At 30.7% G+C, this 17,052-nt stretch overlaps 1 protein-coding gene across 5 annotated transcripts in view; it reads left to right on the top strand.

Annotated features, from left to right (window-relative positions):
* Positions 1–17,052, top strand: part of LOC134723190 (cAMP-dependent protein kinase type II regulatory subunit-like) — a 47,134-nt gene continuing 30,082 nt past the window's right edge. For 3 of the 5 annotated variants that reach the window (XR_010108009.1, XM_063586829.1, XM_063586836.1), the window contains exons 1-4: positions 2–414; positions 11,371–11,406; positions 13,256–13,305; positions 15,572–15,655. Coding sequence is in view for 4 of the 5 variants with exons in the window: in XM_063586829.1 (XP_063442899.1) it covers positions 180–414; positions 11,371–11,406; positions 13,256–13,305; positions 15,572–15,655 (405 nt within the window). In the remaining variant the exon portion in view is untranslated. Of the gene's footprint in view, positions 415–11,370; positions 11,407–13,255; positions 13,306–15,571; positions 15,656–17,052 lie in introns of all 5 variants that reach the window. The other 2 variants (XM_063586822.1, XM_063586844.1) reach the window with 1 other exon arrangement.

Raw genomic sequence — 17,052 nt, 5'->3', positions numbered from 1 at the left:
ACAGTGGTGACGTAAATTATAGGCAATCAGATAGAAACAGTGTGGCGAATCGTTCAACAGAGATGGGCGACTAAGACCCTTGACAGCTATTGATGTTTTACATCGTGTTATTAGATGTTTTGATTAATTTGCATTCATTATCAATTGTATTTCTGTAGGATTATACTTTCTTTCTAACCATGAATTTTGAAATACCAACAGGACTTACGGATCTTTTACAAGACTTTACTGTTGCTGTTTTAAAAGAACGACCACCTAATTTAAAACAGTTTGCTGCTGATTATTTTGCAAAACTAAATGAACAGAACAATGAAGAAGAAGATGATGACAAACCAAGGGGTGTCAGATTTGCTGGTTCGCCAAACCCAGAACCAATGCAGACTGAAGATGATGAGGATTCTGATGAACCAATGGGTAATTACAAATCCACATGATTTTAATTTAAAGACATATCAGAACCTATAACTTACTTTCTACTTCATCTAGGAACCGTTGTTTTGGGGGTTGAATAAATCTCAGTTTTATGGGTCAACTCTACATCTTATTGCTATTTGTCCGCCATTAACTTGATATCATACAGGTTTGCGTAAAATTTTTGACATCATGATCATACAAATGTAAAACAAAATATCTGACGCCACAATGGAAAAATGATTGTGTATGATGTCAAAAGTTCAAGCAGCCGGGAATAGCTATAATATTTCAGTATATAATACACCTTATCGCTATTCCAAGCTGACCTAACAATCTGTCCTGCTTGAACTATTGACGTCATACAACAATCACTTTTCCATTGTGGCGTCAGATATTTTGTATTATGACTTCAAAATTTTACGGGGACCTGTGTGATGTCCAGAAATGGTGGACAAATTGAAATAGCAATAAGGTGTACATGTATAGCCATTTTTAGAAATCTACCACAAGGTATTTCGATTGACCAGAGATTCCGCGCCAGTTAAACTTTTGATGTCATACAACAATCACTTTTCTGTTGTGGTATTAGATATTTTCTATTGTGAGGTCAAATTTTACAGGAACCTTTGTGATGTCCAGTACTGGTGAACAAATAGCGACAAGGTGTATACATTTGTACACTTAAATACATGTACATGTTTAGAACAATCGTCATTTACAACCGAGATTCAAACTAGTCCAAAAGTTATACATAGAATTTATGAGAATCCAAAACTTTTAAAAGAAACAATTTAACAGGACACAAAAACATCTACTATCTATGAACACATGGATTGATTTGAGTGTCTGACGTCAGAAAAATTATATACGTCACATAAATTTGTCGTTCAATGTGCATACAAACAATTTTAAAATTTTCATAGGCAATGTACGCATACAGGGTTAAAAAATCAAAAGTATGTAAGAATAAATTACAGAAATAGACCGAGATTCAAACTAGTCCAAAAGTTAAACATAGAATTTATGAGAATCCAAAACTTTTAAAAGAAACAATTTAACAGGACACAAAAACATCTACTATCTATGAACACATGGATTGATTTGAGTGTCTGATGTCAGAAAAATTATATACGTCACATAAATTTGTCGTTCAATGTGCATACAAACAATTTTAAAATTTTCATAGGCAATGTACGCATACAGGGTTAAAAAATCAAAAGTATGAAAGAATAAATTACAGAAATAGACCGAGATTCAAACTAGTCCAAAAGTTATACATAGAATTTATGAGAATCCAAAACTTTTAAAAGAAACAATTTGACAGGACACAAAAACATCTACTATCTATGAACACATGGATTGATTTGAGTGTCTGACGTCAGAAAAATTATATACGTCACATAAATTTGTCGTTCAATGTGCATACAAACAATTTTAAAATTTTCATAGGCAATGTACGCATACAGGGTTAAAAAATCAAAAGTATGTAAGAATAAATTACAGAAATAGACCGAGATTCAAACTAGTCCAAAAGTTATACATAGAATTTATGAGAATCCAAAACTTTTAAAAGAAACAATTTAACAGGACACAAAAACATCTACTATCTATGAACACATGGATTGATTTGAGTGTCTGACGTCAGAAAAATTATATACATGTACGTCACATAAATTTGTCGTTCAATGTGCATACAAACAAATTTTAAAATTTACATAGGCAATGTACACGCATAGATCTACAAATCCCTTTTATGACATTTTAATAATATAATGAACTACATATATGACCATACATTACATACATTGTTTTTTTTTGTTTGTACTTGTATCTTTCTAGACATGCTATTAAAATAGTGTAGGAAGATATGATCATTGGTATTATTTTTTTCCTAAAAAAACCAGTGGGGGACTATTTTCATGCATCTTTAATTTGATTACATTTGATTTGTGCCACTGCCATACATTTGTACAATCATCATTTGCATAATATCAAACATTTTTCCTTTACAAATTTAGAAAAGAGACCAGGTATTTACAATATTAATAGAACACATGATTATAATTACTGTTTGTTTGCATTTCATTTGTTGGTTTCAATTCTTATGTTGAACATTGTTTTAGACAAAGTTACATTTTTGAAATACATGTATATATATTTAATATTATACATATGTGTATTTACGGTTTCCTGACACAATATGAATCTTCCAAAATATATTTATTTTCAAAGGTATTTTTATTGGGATGTTTTTTTTTAAAGTCTTATCCTTACATGTCTACATTGTACATGTACATTTTAGATAAATGACCTCCAACCAGAAATACAGGGAAAAGCAAAAGGTGATCAGATTTCTGAGTCAGATAAGACTGTTTCCAGGTTTGCCCATCAAATCCCCCTCCCCAAAAAAAAGAGAATTATTTGCTCAACTATCCATCCTATTTTATGTACATGTAGCAGGTGGCATTAAACGCTCATATTTTATTTATAAGGTCCAAATTTTGAATTTGTTAGGCCACATTTAAAAGAATCTCTGTTTCCCCTCCCCCGGGTCTACCCTTTGTAAACAGACCAGGAAGGCAGGTTCTTTTTTTTTTTTTTTTTTTTTAACTGGATGTGATTGTCATAGCATTGTCACATGAATGGTTTGACTTGTCCAGTCCAGGCCATTTATCAGTTGTTTGTGCTCAATTTAAGTGTATTTATTTAGATTATCAATCCTTCTGCCTTCAAGCACTTTCCAAAAATGGAAACAAATTATTTTCAGGAAAAAAAATAATATTGATTTTTTTGACCCGGGGGCTTAATTTTGACCAGGGTGGGGGGAGGGGAAACAAACATATTTTGAATTTTGGCCTTATTGTCAAGATGTCATGGATGTAGAAGGGAGACTTATATACATGATATAGTAAAAGCAATCCTCCATTCTGGTATTTGTAGCTTCAACTTTTAATTTACATGTAGGAATGATCAAACTGTCTGTGTTTTATGTTGATTCAGAAATCTAGTATATAATTGTCAAACCTACATGGTACATGAAATTTTGGACAGAAGCTTTTTATGATCAAAAGACTGTATATATTCAAATCAAAAGTCTGTGCTTTTAGCCTATACCAAGCCATCAGATGCCTATAATAGAGTCTAGTAAAAGTATTTAGGCTTGTGGAAATTTAGTGGAATTTTGTTTACTCATGCTGGAAAATTTTTGAAACTTCTGATTCTGGATAGTAGCTGGAAATTTTTGACCCCCCAAAAAACCTGAAGGAAAATTTTGAATACACTTAGTTTTTGGTTGTCTACATTATGCTTATGCTGTTACAGTGACAGCAGCAATTGCAAGTGAGATGTTCAAATTTATGTATATTTTGTTCAAATTCCATGTACATGATGTACTGTACATTGTATATTCAGAAAATATTGCGAGGTTTTTTGTTCATGTGAATTATGCAACTGAACAGGATCAGTTACAAAATGTACAGAGTATAGCAATAATAAAGAACTGGGATTCTGAAAACTGACAATATAAACCATGTAAACTGGTTATGGTTACTGGTATGCACTTTTTTCGAAATCGCATTAATCAAAATGACATATTTTGGTCCATTCTTGAAAAATCACAATAATTTATGAATTTACAGTATTGTTTATTATTTTACATTTTGTAATTACATTTTACATAAATATGAATCGATGTACAATGCCATGGGGTTACATCTTTTTTACCAAAATGCAAAGTCTATATAAACTAAGGGTATACAATTGAATTACATCACCATCAATAAATAATACATGATACAACACATACAAAATGTACATAAACACAAACTATGTGACAGAATAGCAGAAGGTGTTGTTGTAATACACAAACATTATTTTTACATTTCAGTTGGAATTCTAGGCTTAAAAGATCTAAATATAAATTTTCCTAAATTACCCAGCTCTTTTACATTGTACAGTACAGTTCAAGAGTACCAACTCTCCCACACCCTACACCGAGGAAAATGTCGGAGCCACTCCGACAAACTCCGATATTCCTCCCAAAATGTTGGGAGGAATTTGGGAGTAATCTCTCCCAAAATCAGGTAAATGTTTATTGTGATAACGATCTCACTCTCTACACCGAGGAATTAATTGCCCTTATCCTACTTTGATCTATACCGGCACAAGACTGAATGGGTAATTGGATTACCTGACAGGTAAAGGTTGAAGTAATAAAGAATTATATTTCCGGTCTACTGTACCAGTTTAAGTGTCAAACAGGTGTATAATTTTAAATGTCTTTTATACTAATTAAGTTTCATTTGTGGTAATAAAAACGAAAGTCAAAATATTTTCGTATTTTTTGTTAGCCCATCTAAAAATATCTTAACCTTAATGTACTTGCTTTAAAAAAAAAACGATTATAAAATATAGCGGAATATGTGAAAAACAAAATATTCTACTTCAAAGTTAAAGTCTTTATTTAAAAATTATAAGTCTAAAAGTTTTATATATGCAAGTAAGAAGGAAAATTTATTCACCATTCATTAGACAAAATGATTGCCCCGTATTAATTGTGTAAATCTACGGCATTTTCTTTTTACGATTATCTAATTGCTGGAATGAATAAAAGATTTAAAAGCAAAATGTTGTTGTTAATTCTTTCAATTGTATTTAAGTTTTATAAAAAATGAAAACTACTTAATTTTGACCTCGATGTCTTCACCAGTAAATTAATATTTTATTTACGAAATGAGCATACTTGTGTAAAAATAACCGGAAACTTTCGCTAAATTAATCTGAGCAGTTAAATAAAATTACGTGTTTGAAAGTTTTGTATATTCAAGTAAAAAGGAAAATATTATTCACCATTCGTTATGCTTAACAATTACGGCATTTTCGTTTTACGATTTGTTGGCAGTACAGCAGAATAATAATACATTTCCGTTACAACAGGAATACTTCCAGCTGCATTAATTCGTCTTTGTTTAATATTAACTTTCGCACAATGAATGTAAATTTGTGTATTTTCAACAAAAGATTTTAAAAACAATTATTTGCCGTGCGAAGACAATTCCACGATACACATCTCAGTTATCAACAGTTTGGCTTGAACTTGAACTTGACTTACTTAACAATGTTAAATGCTAAAAATAGTTAACATCAATGTTATCCACAGCACGAGTTTTTTAAAGGGCGGGAAAAAATATCGCGTACTAGTAAACTCATGTGACCTTTCTGGCCGACCGTGGGAAAGTCCATTCAAGGTTTCTAAAGTTGCAGAACGACATTTTTGTGCAATCGTATTGAGGCTCCAGAAGGTCCTTTTACAATTGATTTATCGGGAAAATATAATTCTTATCCGAATAAACGTGAACACATTTTTAACTATTTGAATTTTAATGTTTTATCTTTCAAAAAAGAAAGTACATTAGTTATATGTCCATGGTCAATAATATAGATTTACAGTTGGTGATGTATTAATTGAAATTATGATGGAAATTGTCCGGGGTGACTGATTGTATTCAAATGACAATAACCATGATAATACGATAAAGAAATGCCAATTGTAGGCGGTTGGGAAATTTTAAAAATAAAATTATGACTGATTTAACTGGAATAGAATATTATGATGGGCAATTATGAGGTTTGATAAATTTTATTAATAATTAAAGGATTAGTGACCTATCGGATAGCGATAAGCGGATTACTTATCATCACAACTTTTAACATCTTTTGTAAACGTAAAATGATTGAGCGTCATAAACTTGTCAAACACCGGTAGAATTATTTTTTTTAGAACTGCGGATAACTGCTGGTCCCAAGCCTGGATAAAGGAGGAGGGAAGTCAATCATTTAGTTGTTATATATAAATAAAAATAAATAGAATTGGCGCAATTAGATGATTATTTTATTGGCGCAAATGATACCTATAGTTTCGAAAATTAGGTGGCGCAAAAGATGTATTGGCGCAATTAAGTTGTGGCGCAAATGAGTTACTTTTTGGCGCAAAAAGATATCGCCCAGAATTATAGTACATTTATAATATAATTAATGTGAAAATATTTTTCACTTTCCAAATTCAAATGACGAAATTGATATAAATACTTTCGTCAATTTGAAAACCGTTCCGTAAAATGCGAAAATGACGAGCACTATCAATATCACTTGAAATTATTTCCTTTGTCAACAGAGTTGTCATTTAACAGTTTCTGTTCGTAATTTGAATTATTCAAGTCTGTATAAATGTACCGAGGTGGTGAAACATCATATTTTACATTGCTCAATAAATTAAGTTTACTTGATGATCCGATGAATCGGGTTACCGAAAAAAAAACATGATTTTATTAGCCAGTTGATTTTTTAATAATGAACAATTAATGCGCTGATATTGCTTATTGAATAAGTTATAAAAGAAAATAATTGTGGCAAAATCGTCCTTGTTGAAAGAACACAATGTATGACCTGACCGGACTGTAATAGAAACACAAAATAACAATTTTCTTCATACTTTTTCGTATGTACGTTCTATTTTAAAGATAACGGCATAAGACACAAATATAAAAGATAATAATTATCTTATTCTAAATGATATTGTCACATCTTTATCTGTCAAAGAAAGGAAAACATTTGTTCAATTTATAATACCGTGATTTTAAAGCACACCTGTGCAACCAAGATCGATTAAATGTTCAAAGGTAAATTATCTGGGTAATCCAATTATGTTGTCACGCGTCGTTAATTTGAAGTACATCCGATGGGCAATAAACCAATTAACAGCCACGCGGTGTTGGGAGAGAATCTTTGGAGGATTTTAGGAGTGAAATCCGCGGTACTCGGTGTGATTCCGAGAAACTCGGAAATCGGAGAAAAAAGTTATCGAATCGATATTTTTGAAGAGTACTGTATATACTGGTCATTCTGCTATATTATCATGATTATAGATTTTATGTGGATGATGTCACATCATGATTAGTATTGACCTTTTAGTTTTTAGTGAACTATTTCCTATTTTCTTCCGTTGAGAAGGGGCCTTTGTGGCTGAGTGGTATAGATCTACTGTGTGTGTATCACTAGTCTGTAACCACTGAGGTTTTAAGTTCGGTTGTTAGTTCAAAGGTGCATGACCAGCCATTGGGGCAAGTGCACTGGAGTCAGGACTCAATCCTTATTGATTGGGATTATCAGAAATCCAACCGACTGGACACTCTGACTTCCTCCACCAATAAAAACAGACTACCATGTGTCGAAAATAGCACAATAGTGTTGAAAAAACATTGAAACATCAATCAATTGATCTTCAGTTGAAAAGTTTAGGCAAAACACTGTTAATTGTTCATCTATTTGCAATTTTTCGTATACATATATATATATATACATGTACATAAAAAGTTAAATAATTTTAAAAATACCATTTGTAAACAAGGTACTTGTAAATGAATGCAATGAATTTGCATTCAAATTGCTATTTATTTTCATTTTTATCCAAATTACAATTTTAAGAATGAGACTGGAAAAGTGTCATTATACAATATTTACATGATATGAGGTGCAAGTATATCTCCTCAGTCTGAGAATACTGATTTTCAGATATTAAAATGATTATGAGTGACCTACATTATAGTTGCTAACCTTTTCATGTCGGTCAGAGGGTCCCTTGTGGAGTGTACATGTACATGTTGTCTCATTGGCAATCATACCACATCTTCTAATTTAATATTTATTATCCAATCTGTCAAACTATTAATTTTGACTGCTCTTTAAATATGATGATCAGCTAGGAGTTAAGTTGGGAATCGAAATCATAAATTTATTGATGTAAAATCAATATGTCTACCATTTGAGAACCAATGCTTCAATGAACACAGATTTGTTAAGGTAGTAATTGCTATGATTAAAACCTACACAGGTATTGTACATGTCACAATTAGATCAGGTAGATGTATCTTTATTCAGCTTTAAAGACATCTAGTTAATGAATGATGATTAGCCAATAGGGTTACAGTCTATAAACATAGTCGAAACTTTAGATCTTTTCTTATACTTAAAAAAGGCCCAGACTCCCCAGAGGCACAACTTTTCAGAGGGGGTACATCTTTATCGTTCCCCTACCTTAGACACTGATTCAGTATGTAGAAGTTAATGAGTCAGCAAACCAAACCATTTTTCCTTTTGATTATACTGAATCTAATAAGTGGCCTATTCCTACATTGTAACTAAGTACAACATGTCATTGAATGTACATGTGCAAAACAAATGCATCTGTTAGCAGTTATTTTCCAGTTCTTTAGATCAAATATCATTTGACTGGTAATTAAATATAAGAAATCTAAATGAATTCCTTGACACCATATGTTTTCTTTTGTTGACAACCATGTCACATGTGCATTTTGGCAGGTCTAGTAACTGTTCCATCCTCTTCACCATTCTGTCTGTCCTAAAGAAATTAGTTTTCTTGGCTTTTATTGAAAGGAATGATTTTATATTCATGATAATTGGTATGTAGTTGATTAGAAGTAGCTTGAAAGCAACTTTCGCATCCGTAGAACTAGTACTGCCATTTCCTGTTTGTACAGTGTATCATTGGTAGCTAGTATATAGACCTTCAAAGATGTTTCAAAAGAATTAAAAAACATTTTGTCACACAATTCATTAAGCCTCAGCTGTTTCTGAGAGAATTAGTGGTATTGGTATACATACATGTATGTGCTATAAATGTATCTACTATAGATTGAGGCTATTTCTTATTTCATTATTAGGAAGTTGATTATTCGATTGTTATAAGATATATATTGAGCTAAATTTATTGCAAGACCTTGTCACATTGTCGTACATATCATGTTTATGGATGACGGAAAAAAACGTATTGCTCATCAAGAATTGTATAGGGTTTCATTCTGAGTTATATTACATCAAAACTCATAGCAGACATTGGAAGACAAATCATTAATGGAAAATATAATGGATTTCTTGTATCGAAGCACAGGAAAATACCAAGCAAAGACGTGAAAGATTTATTCCTTCTAAATAATATGGCATTTTGTAGGGAATTCTCTCAAGTAAATGTTGTGATCAGTAATTTGATTTCCTGGAGCATCAGTATTGTGTAGTTCAATATACTCTCTGTCACAGCAGTCTTCATTAAATTTCATTGATTAAGTCTGTCAATAATATATACTTTTATCTATGGAGTATTGTAAACAGCGGAGGAGAGGTGTTAGTGGTCACAGCACAGGTATTTGTCACCATTTTACTAATTGGCTCTATGTCATCTATAATTTGCATTTTATAAATGTTCAGTAATTCATTTGTAATTTGTTTCTTGTTGTTTAAAGGTTTTTCAAAATATTTGGGTAGTATTTATTTCATATATGTATGTATACATGTACATGTAATTCAACAACAAATCCTTATTTTTTTTATAACTTTTTATATTTGTAAAACATAGTTGCAATTTGGTTCCTACAGAATGCATATGTTTTGGTAACTTGTGTAGTAAGGTTACCAGAAGAGCTTATTTGCAGTGCCTTCTGACAGTATCTCTGCAGCAGTACATACATGTAGCAGTGTTCCCTATGCGAATGTTATGTATTTTGGAGTGTGGGTTCATTTAATTATCTGGTTTTCAAGTTTCACAGATCGAGTGAAAATTTGATTTTTGTAGATATAGATGTTTATATGGATTTGCAAAAGTCTGTATTTGATAAAAAAAAATATACTTTGTTGAACATAAAAATTCATTGTTTACTTACGCCCACCAATTTAATTGGTATCCCATGTTAATTATCATGATAGTGAATTAATAGAAGAATCAGAGTAAAAGGGAATTTTGATATATCATCTTGTTTTATAGACATTCTCATTCTAGAATATGTAGCATTGCATTTGGTCACCCAGTAACTAAATCTAAAATAAAAATAGAAAATCATTTCAAATAGCATCATAGCCAAACAATATAGCATCACATTATTGTGATGCTTTATGGCTCTTGGGAGATTACTGCATACAAATATCATTTTTCATCAATGTCCTTTGGTAATTTTATCTCCTTGTAATGTTGATTGGGTTCTTCTAAATCCTTAATAAATATTGAAATAATAGATATGTAACTCAAAAGGGCAATGATCCATGTATGATTCTCTATAATCAGATAATGTTTCATGTGTACAGCATCTAATTTAATCAAAGTGGTAATTTAACTTATTTACTTATATTTCTTGTCAAACAAAAGCATAAACATGTACAGCTTTGACATCTTTCAAGAAAGCGGTCATCCAGAAGCGATTTCCATTCTTTTTTTCTTTTTTTAAAACATTTTTTTCACTTTTCCATTAAAATTAGTTAAAACACCTTTATATCAAATTTGTCATTGGGGTTGCTGTCTCATTGTCATTTACCCTAGGTCTCTAATATGTTATAATCTTAATACAAATATGTATATATCTGAAAACAGATGAACCAAGTGACAGCCTGTGGTCTACTTATACCTTCATAAAAGGAAAATAACTAGTATAAATTTCTTTTTATTATATTCATTGAGATTAATTTTAAATAAAACCAACTTTTTTATCAATAGTCAGTCACAAAATGTTAGTTTTAGAAATTAAAGATACTAGATGTTGTTCATATAAAAGTTTTAACCTCAAACACTCCATGCATATATACATGTATACATATATATGCATACATTGCGTCACACTAAAATAATGTCCTCTTTTGGAACTTTGATATTAAACAAAAAAGTCTATTAAACTATCACCATGGATATATTTGAAATTTTGAATATTAAAAACTTAATGAATTTTGTTTCTTTACTTGAAATTTTTGAAGTTGTAATGTACATGTAATTAAGTCAGCCATTATTGGCATGGGAATTACCTAAAAGTAATTGACAGTGCACATTCTTATATTTAATCATATACAGAACTGATTTATTTTGAAATGTAATTCTACTATAGCTTATATTTTGTTTTTCAGAACCACCAACCAGAGGGTTTACAAGAAGACAATCTGGTAAGGTTAAGATTGATCTGTAAACATGTATATATGTCGATTATTTATTGGAATTAAAAACACAGTGAAATGGGATTAATATTTAATTCTCATTTTATAAAGACATGATCGTTGCAACGAATGAGTTATTGATTAAACTTGAACTGACTATTCTGAACTGGAAAAAGTCTGGTTCACTTTTTTAATCAACACACCAGATTGTCCAGGATAGACCTAAGGAACCTTATATTGATTGTGTTTCTGTTTATGTCAGTATACAAAAGATTATTAATACCAGTGATGACCACTCTATTGGACTCAAATATCCGGTCCCTATTTTATTTGAATTTTTCAATTGTATGACAGTAGAAAATGTTGTTTTGATAGGTCTATCTTAAGGTTATATTACAATAGCTTTGCTCTAATAATTTTAGATCTTTAAATGATTGCATGATAAATTGTATTGTCACCAGATCGACCATAAATGCGCAGCTTTCTTTCCTACATTGTACATGTTCAAGTTGAATTATATAAGTTATTAGAAAAATGCCAATTTTTTGCTGGTTTCACTAGCTTTAAATTACAAGCTTGGATAGTTTGTGTAAAAAAATCAAGGTCGGCCATGATTTGGGTGAGAATTTGCATATTTATGTATTGACCGTATCAAGTTTCGATATGTATGAATAAGGAATAAGGGATATGATAAGTTTTGATTAAATTTGATCTCCATCTTCAAAGGTTTCCCTGTGTTATCGTTACAGAAAGAAAATCATTATATTACACCAATGTAACTTTGTTACGGCATCCATACAAAATAATCTTTCTTTGTAACTTATCGATGAAAAGGACCTGGGGATTCAAATGAAAAATATCCTAATGATATTGCAGAATAGATTGAGTTTATTTCCCTACAAAGTTGGACATGAAATAAAACAGGAAATTGGCAGAACATCTGATTTTCTTGATTGACAAGTAAATGGAAAGACATAAATGCTGAAAAATGTCGATTCAACGATATATTAAAGTACAAATATGTCGGACAAAGATGTGTATCATAGAAAACACAATTTCTAGATTAACTTGGTACTATAGAGACCATAGATATTTGAAATGCCAAATACAGAAAGTGTATTAGAGCATAAGTGATTTTGATTGTCTTTGATTTGCCAGTAATATGTTTACTATGTTTACATGTACATGCATGCATGGAATACATGTACACATGGTTAGATTTAGATTTTTAATTTTTAGTGTTGTCAAATCAATAGTCAATGAAATCCTTGTTATAGTACAAATTTATTTCAAACGCTAAATGTTTATTTAAAAATTCAATTTATATAATAACTCAATACACAATGTACATGTTCATTTGTATAAAAAAAAATGAGTTTATAGATATTTTTGAAACTTTTAAAAACAATTACTTGTGGCAAGTTGTGCTCAGTTAAAGCATTAGTACTGTGTCATAGAAAAAAAATATTGTTGTAGAAAACTTTCATTACAATTACCATGATTACTGACCTTATGGTTTGTGTTTAATAAAAAAAGTATAACAAAACAGTGAAAACTAATGAACTCAATCCAAGGTTAATATCAAAAGGTGGAAGTCCATAAAAATTGGCAAAATCAAAAGTTATCAAACAACAGAACAAGTGAAAAACAACTGTCATATACAAGATATTTTACAGGCATTTTTTTAAAGAAAAATATTAATTTTGTTATTACATAACATACTCTTTACTACAAAGCTTGTGTTCCCCTTTTTGTCGTTACTCCTTAAATTTTAATGTTTGACATTTTTTCTCAGCTATTTAAATAGATTTGCATGTCCGACATTTTCATACAAGTTTAAAATGTTTATTATTTTCAGTATCTGCTGAACGATATGATCCTGCTGATGATGAAGACTTAGACGAAAAAGTAAGTACGATTAAAAAGAGATTCTAAATTTGATATCTTATTTTACTGTGCTATTTGAAAATTTGTAAGTTTATTGTTGAAAAGAGAATGACATAGAAATTAGGCACCTTATTAAAGTGTCTCATTAAAAGTATCAACAGTAAGAAGCAGGGTTTCCACAAACAGATTTGTCAACCAAAGAACTTTTATTACATGTATCTGGTTTTAACTGTTTTGTACGGTCACAATTTGTAACTTTAGGTACATTATTAAATATAGGTAACCATTAAGGAGTAAAGGACAATGCATTTGATGAACACACAGGAGAATAATTATTTTAGGCCATGGAAAAATAAATGATGGTTTCCCCTAACCTGACGGGTCATTCGGATTACCGCCGGGTCATTTAATTTTTTTTATTTTTTTTTTTAACAGAGACAACTTAAAATGTTGGAAATATGCAAGATTATAGTTCCCCTATAGAAACAAAACATATAGATATAAAATTATGCATGGTTAAAAAAAAAAAAAAGCCTGCCTGCAGGGTCTATAAAATTTTCCCATGTTAGGGGAAACCAACAATTAATTTTCCATGGCCTTACTCCAAATATGTGCAGTAACTTGTACATTGATATGATGTCTGTTAAATGAAAGTGAGTCTATTTACAATGGTTTTAAAAGCTTATTTTTAGCTCACCTGGCCCAAAGGGCAGAGTGAGCTTTTCTCATCACTTGGCTTCCGTCGTCCGTCGTCGTCCGTCGTTAGCTTTTACAAAAATCTTCTCCTCTGAAACTACTGAGCTAAATTAAACCAAACTTGGCCACAATCATCATTGGGGTATATAGTCTAAAACATGTGTCCGGTAACCCGGCCAACCATCCAAGATGGCCGCCATGGCTAAAAATAGAACATTCTGTTGTTAGGTTGCTGCCCCTGAATTGGTAATTTTAAGGAAATTTTGCCATTTTTGGTTATTATTTTGATATTATAGATAGAGATAAACTGTAAACAGCAATAATGTACAGCAAAGTGATACCTTAAAATTAGTCAACATGACCAAAATGGTCAATTGACCCCCTAAGGAGTTATTGTCCTTTATAGTCAACTTTTAACCAATCTAATTAAAATTAAATCCTTTAATTGCTCCTGTTCTGATATGTCGCGCATCAAGGCAATCTAATTAAAATTAAATCCTTTAATTGCTCCTGTTCTGATATGTTGCGCATCAATATCAGAACAGGAGCAATTAAAGGATTAAATTTTAATTAGATTGACTTTTAACAATTTTCATAGAATTTGTAAATTTTTACTAACATTTTCCACTAAAACTACTGGGCCAAGTTCATTATAGATAGAGATAATTGTTAGCAGCAAGAATGTACAGTAAAGTAAGATGTACAAACACATTACCATCACCAAAACACAAAGTTGTCATGAATCCATCTGCATCCTTTGTTTAATATTCACATGGACCAAGGTGAGCGACACAGGCTCTTTAGAGCCTCTAGTTTGATATACTTGAAGTTGATCAGTGGAGTAAATTTTGCATCTCTCAAAACATGCATCTTGCATTTAGAATGTGACTGACTTTTTTAAAATGTTTTCTTTTAGACATGGTTAAAAAATATTTTTTATCCAAAGACTATTGCATGTTTCCACATTTGTTCTCTAGCTTTTATGGTTCTTTAGTGTTTGTGTACTGTAGTCTGTAGATCATCTGTTCTTGTATCATCAATTTGTAGTCTTACAAATTATTTGTTATAAGGTAGTTTTTGAGTAACAGAAAGTTAATCAGAAAATACCTGCCCACTACATCCTGTATACCAGTTTAATTAAAAAATGTACAAAGAACGTGCATATTTAGTAAATTATCAGCTAAGCATTTACCTATATAATTGAGTAAATAAATAGAATATCAAATGTTATATGAAATAAATGAATTCATAATTCTATAGTTACATGCTGATCAATATCTTTAGGGAATCAATGTATTTCATTATAAATGAGAAATCAGTGGGATTCTAGCTTAAAAAGAATGTTGTATTAATAAAATTACGGTAAATAATTAATACTTTCAAAATGTAAAAAAAAAATGATTTGTATATATACATAATACAGCGACAACAACCCAACCATAGAGCAGACAACAGCACATTTTTGCTTTGCATATTTTTTTCATGAAAAGTTTTACATATATATTACAAAATTATTTCAATTATCTATATTGTATAAATTTTCAATTTTATTTTGTAATAAAAAAATATTCATGCATTTGTTTTATTGCAGGTTGTATATCCAAAAACAGACGAACAGAGACAAAGATTGAACGAAGCTGTCAAACACATTTTATTATTTAGATCATTAGAACCAGTAAGTAGGCATTTGAGATTTTTGAAGTAAATAATAAATATGCTTGAGGTTTTCCATTGCATTTTTTCCACATTTTCAAGAGCAATCTGAGGAGTAATGACAATAGAGCCATTGGTTTAAGGGAATAATTGATTCATCAAATTTCATGATTATTACCAAATTTTTGTGGCTTGACAGAAAGTATTTGTTTGAATGATGCTTTATTGTCTTGTTGGTTGTATCCTCTGGGTAAACTATCCTATACAAGTAGAATTTGTACCATAATTAACAATATGAATGTAATAGAAATGTATAAGTATTGAAGTTACGTCATAACTTCGGTCATGTTCAGATTTTGCACCAGGTTACATAAAAAAAAAACATGTTCTACCTGCATTGGATGAATTACCATTGCCAATAAATAACTTGTTTTAAGTTCATTATTGATTTACCATGTTATTGAATGAAAAATAATGGTCATCAATATGCATAAATAGGTCATTAAAGACTGGTACAGTTAACTCCACACATAATTCTTTGTATTTTACAATTTAATGAGACCCAGTCAAGAGCAGCCATTGTCCTGTTAGATTAATAACTGGTATTATGACTGTTCCTTATGGAAATTTATCTTTTGATGAAGACCTAATGGTTTTGTGATTATCAACTTTACTCAGCTAACTATGTATGGAAAACACATTAATTCTCTCTCTGTGTTTATGCATGGCAGTAAAATTAAGGAAGCTCTTCTAATGTGTTTCAGATAGATAGATGTCAGCAGTTCGGTTTTCTTGTCCTGTATCATGCAATTTGTTGAGAAAAATTATTGTTATAGCTAGCAGGCATGTTTTTGAAGGTTAAATGTGGGTGGTTATATTCTCAGTTACAGAACGTTAGATGGGGTTTATTGAATAGTTCTTAACAAATAGATATGCAGAAAGCAGAATCTGTTGATAGGTTTATACCAATAAATGTTATTTTGAATGGAGTGACATTTAACTCAAAAGTATGTTATGTGGAAATGATATGGAAACAGATATATAAGCTGTAATCTATTTCAGTTGTTTGATTTATAAATGATTTTCATGTTTTGTCATGTTGTCAAAAAAAGTTGTTCAACAGTGGAAATTGGAATTTTCTAACTATAGTTTTGACATAGATATTGTTTGGGTAAATTCTACATAACAAATGAATCACATGATTATAATTTCGATAAGGACTATTCCATTAAAATAGATATGGAGAGTTGGAAGGGAATTTCTATTCTTGGACATGGGTTGTCGGTAGACAAAAAAAATGTTGGTTGCAGAAGAAATTTCCTTCCTACCCTTCCACATCCATTTGAATCGAATATCCTTAAGTGGAGTCGCAGGGTATAAAAAAATATGGCACATCGAGCCAATTCCAATAAAATAAAA

Source organism: Mytilus trossulus, chromosome 1, assembly GCF_036588685.1.
Source record: "Mytilus trossulus isolate FHL-02 chromosome 1, PNRI_Mtr1.1.1.hap1, whole genome shotgun sequence".
In the NCBI taxonomy this organism is placed as follows: domain Eukaryota; kingdom Metazoa; phylum Mollusca; class Bivalvia; order Mytilida; family Mytilidae; genus Mytilus; species Mytilus trossulus.
This window is presented reverse-complemented; position numbering and strand designations above follow the sequence as displayed.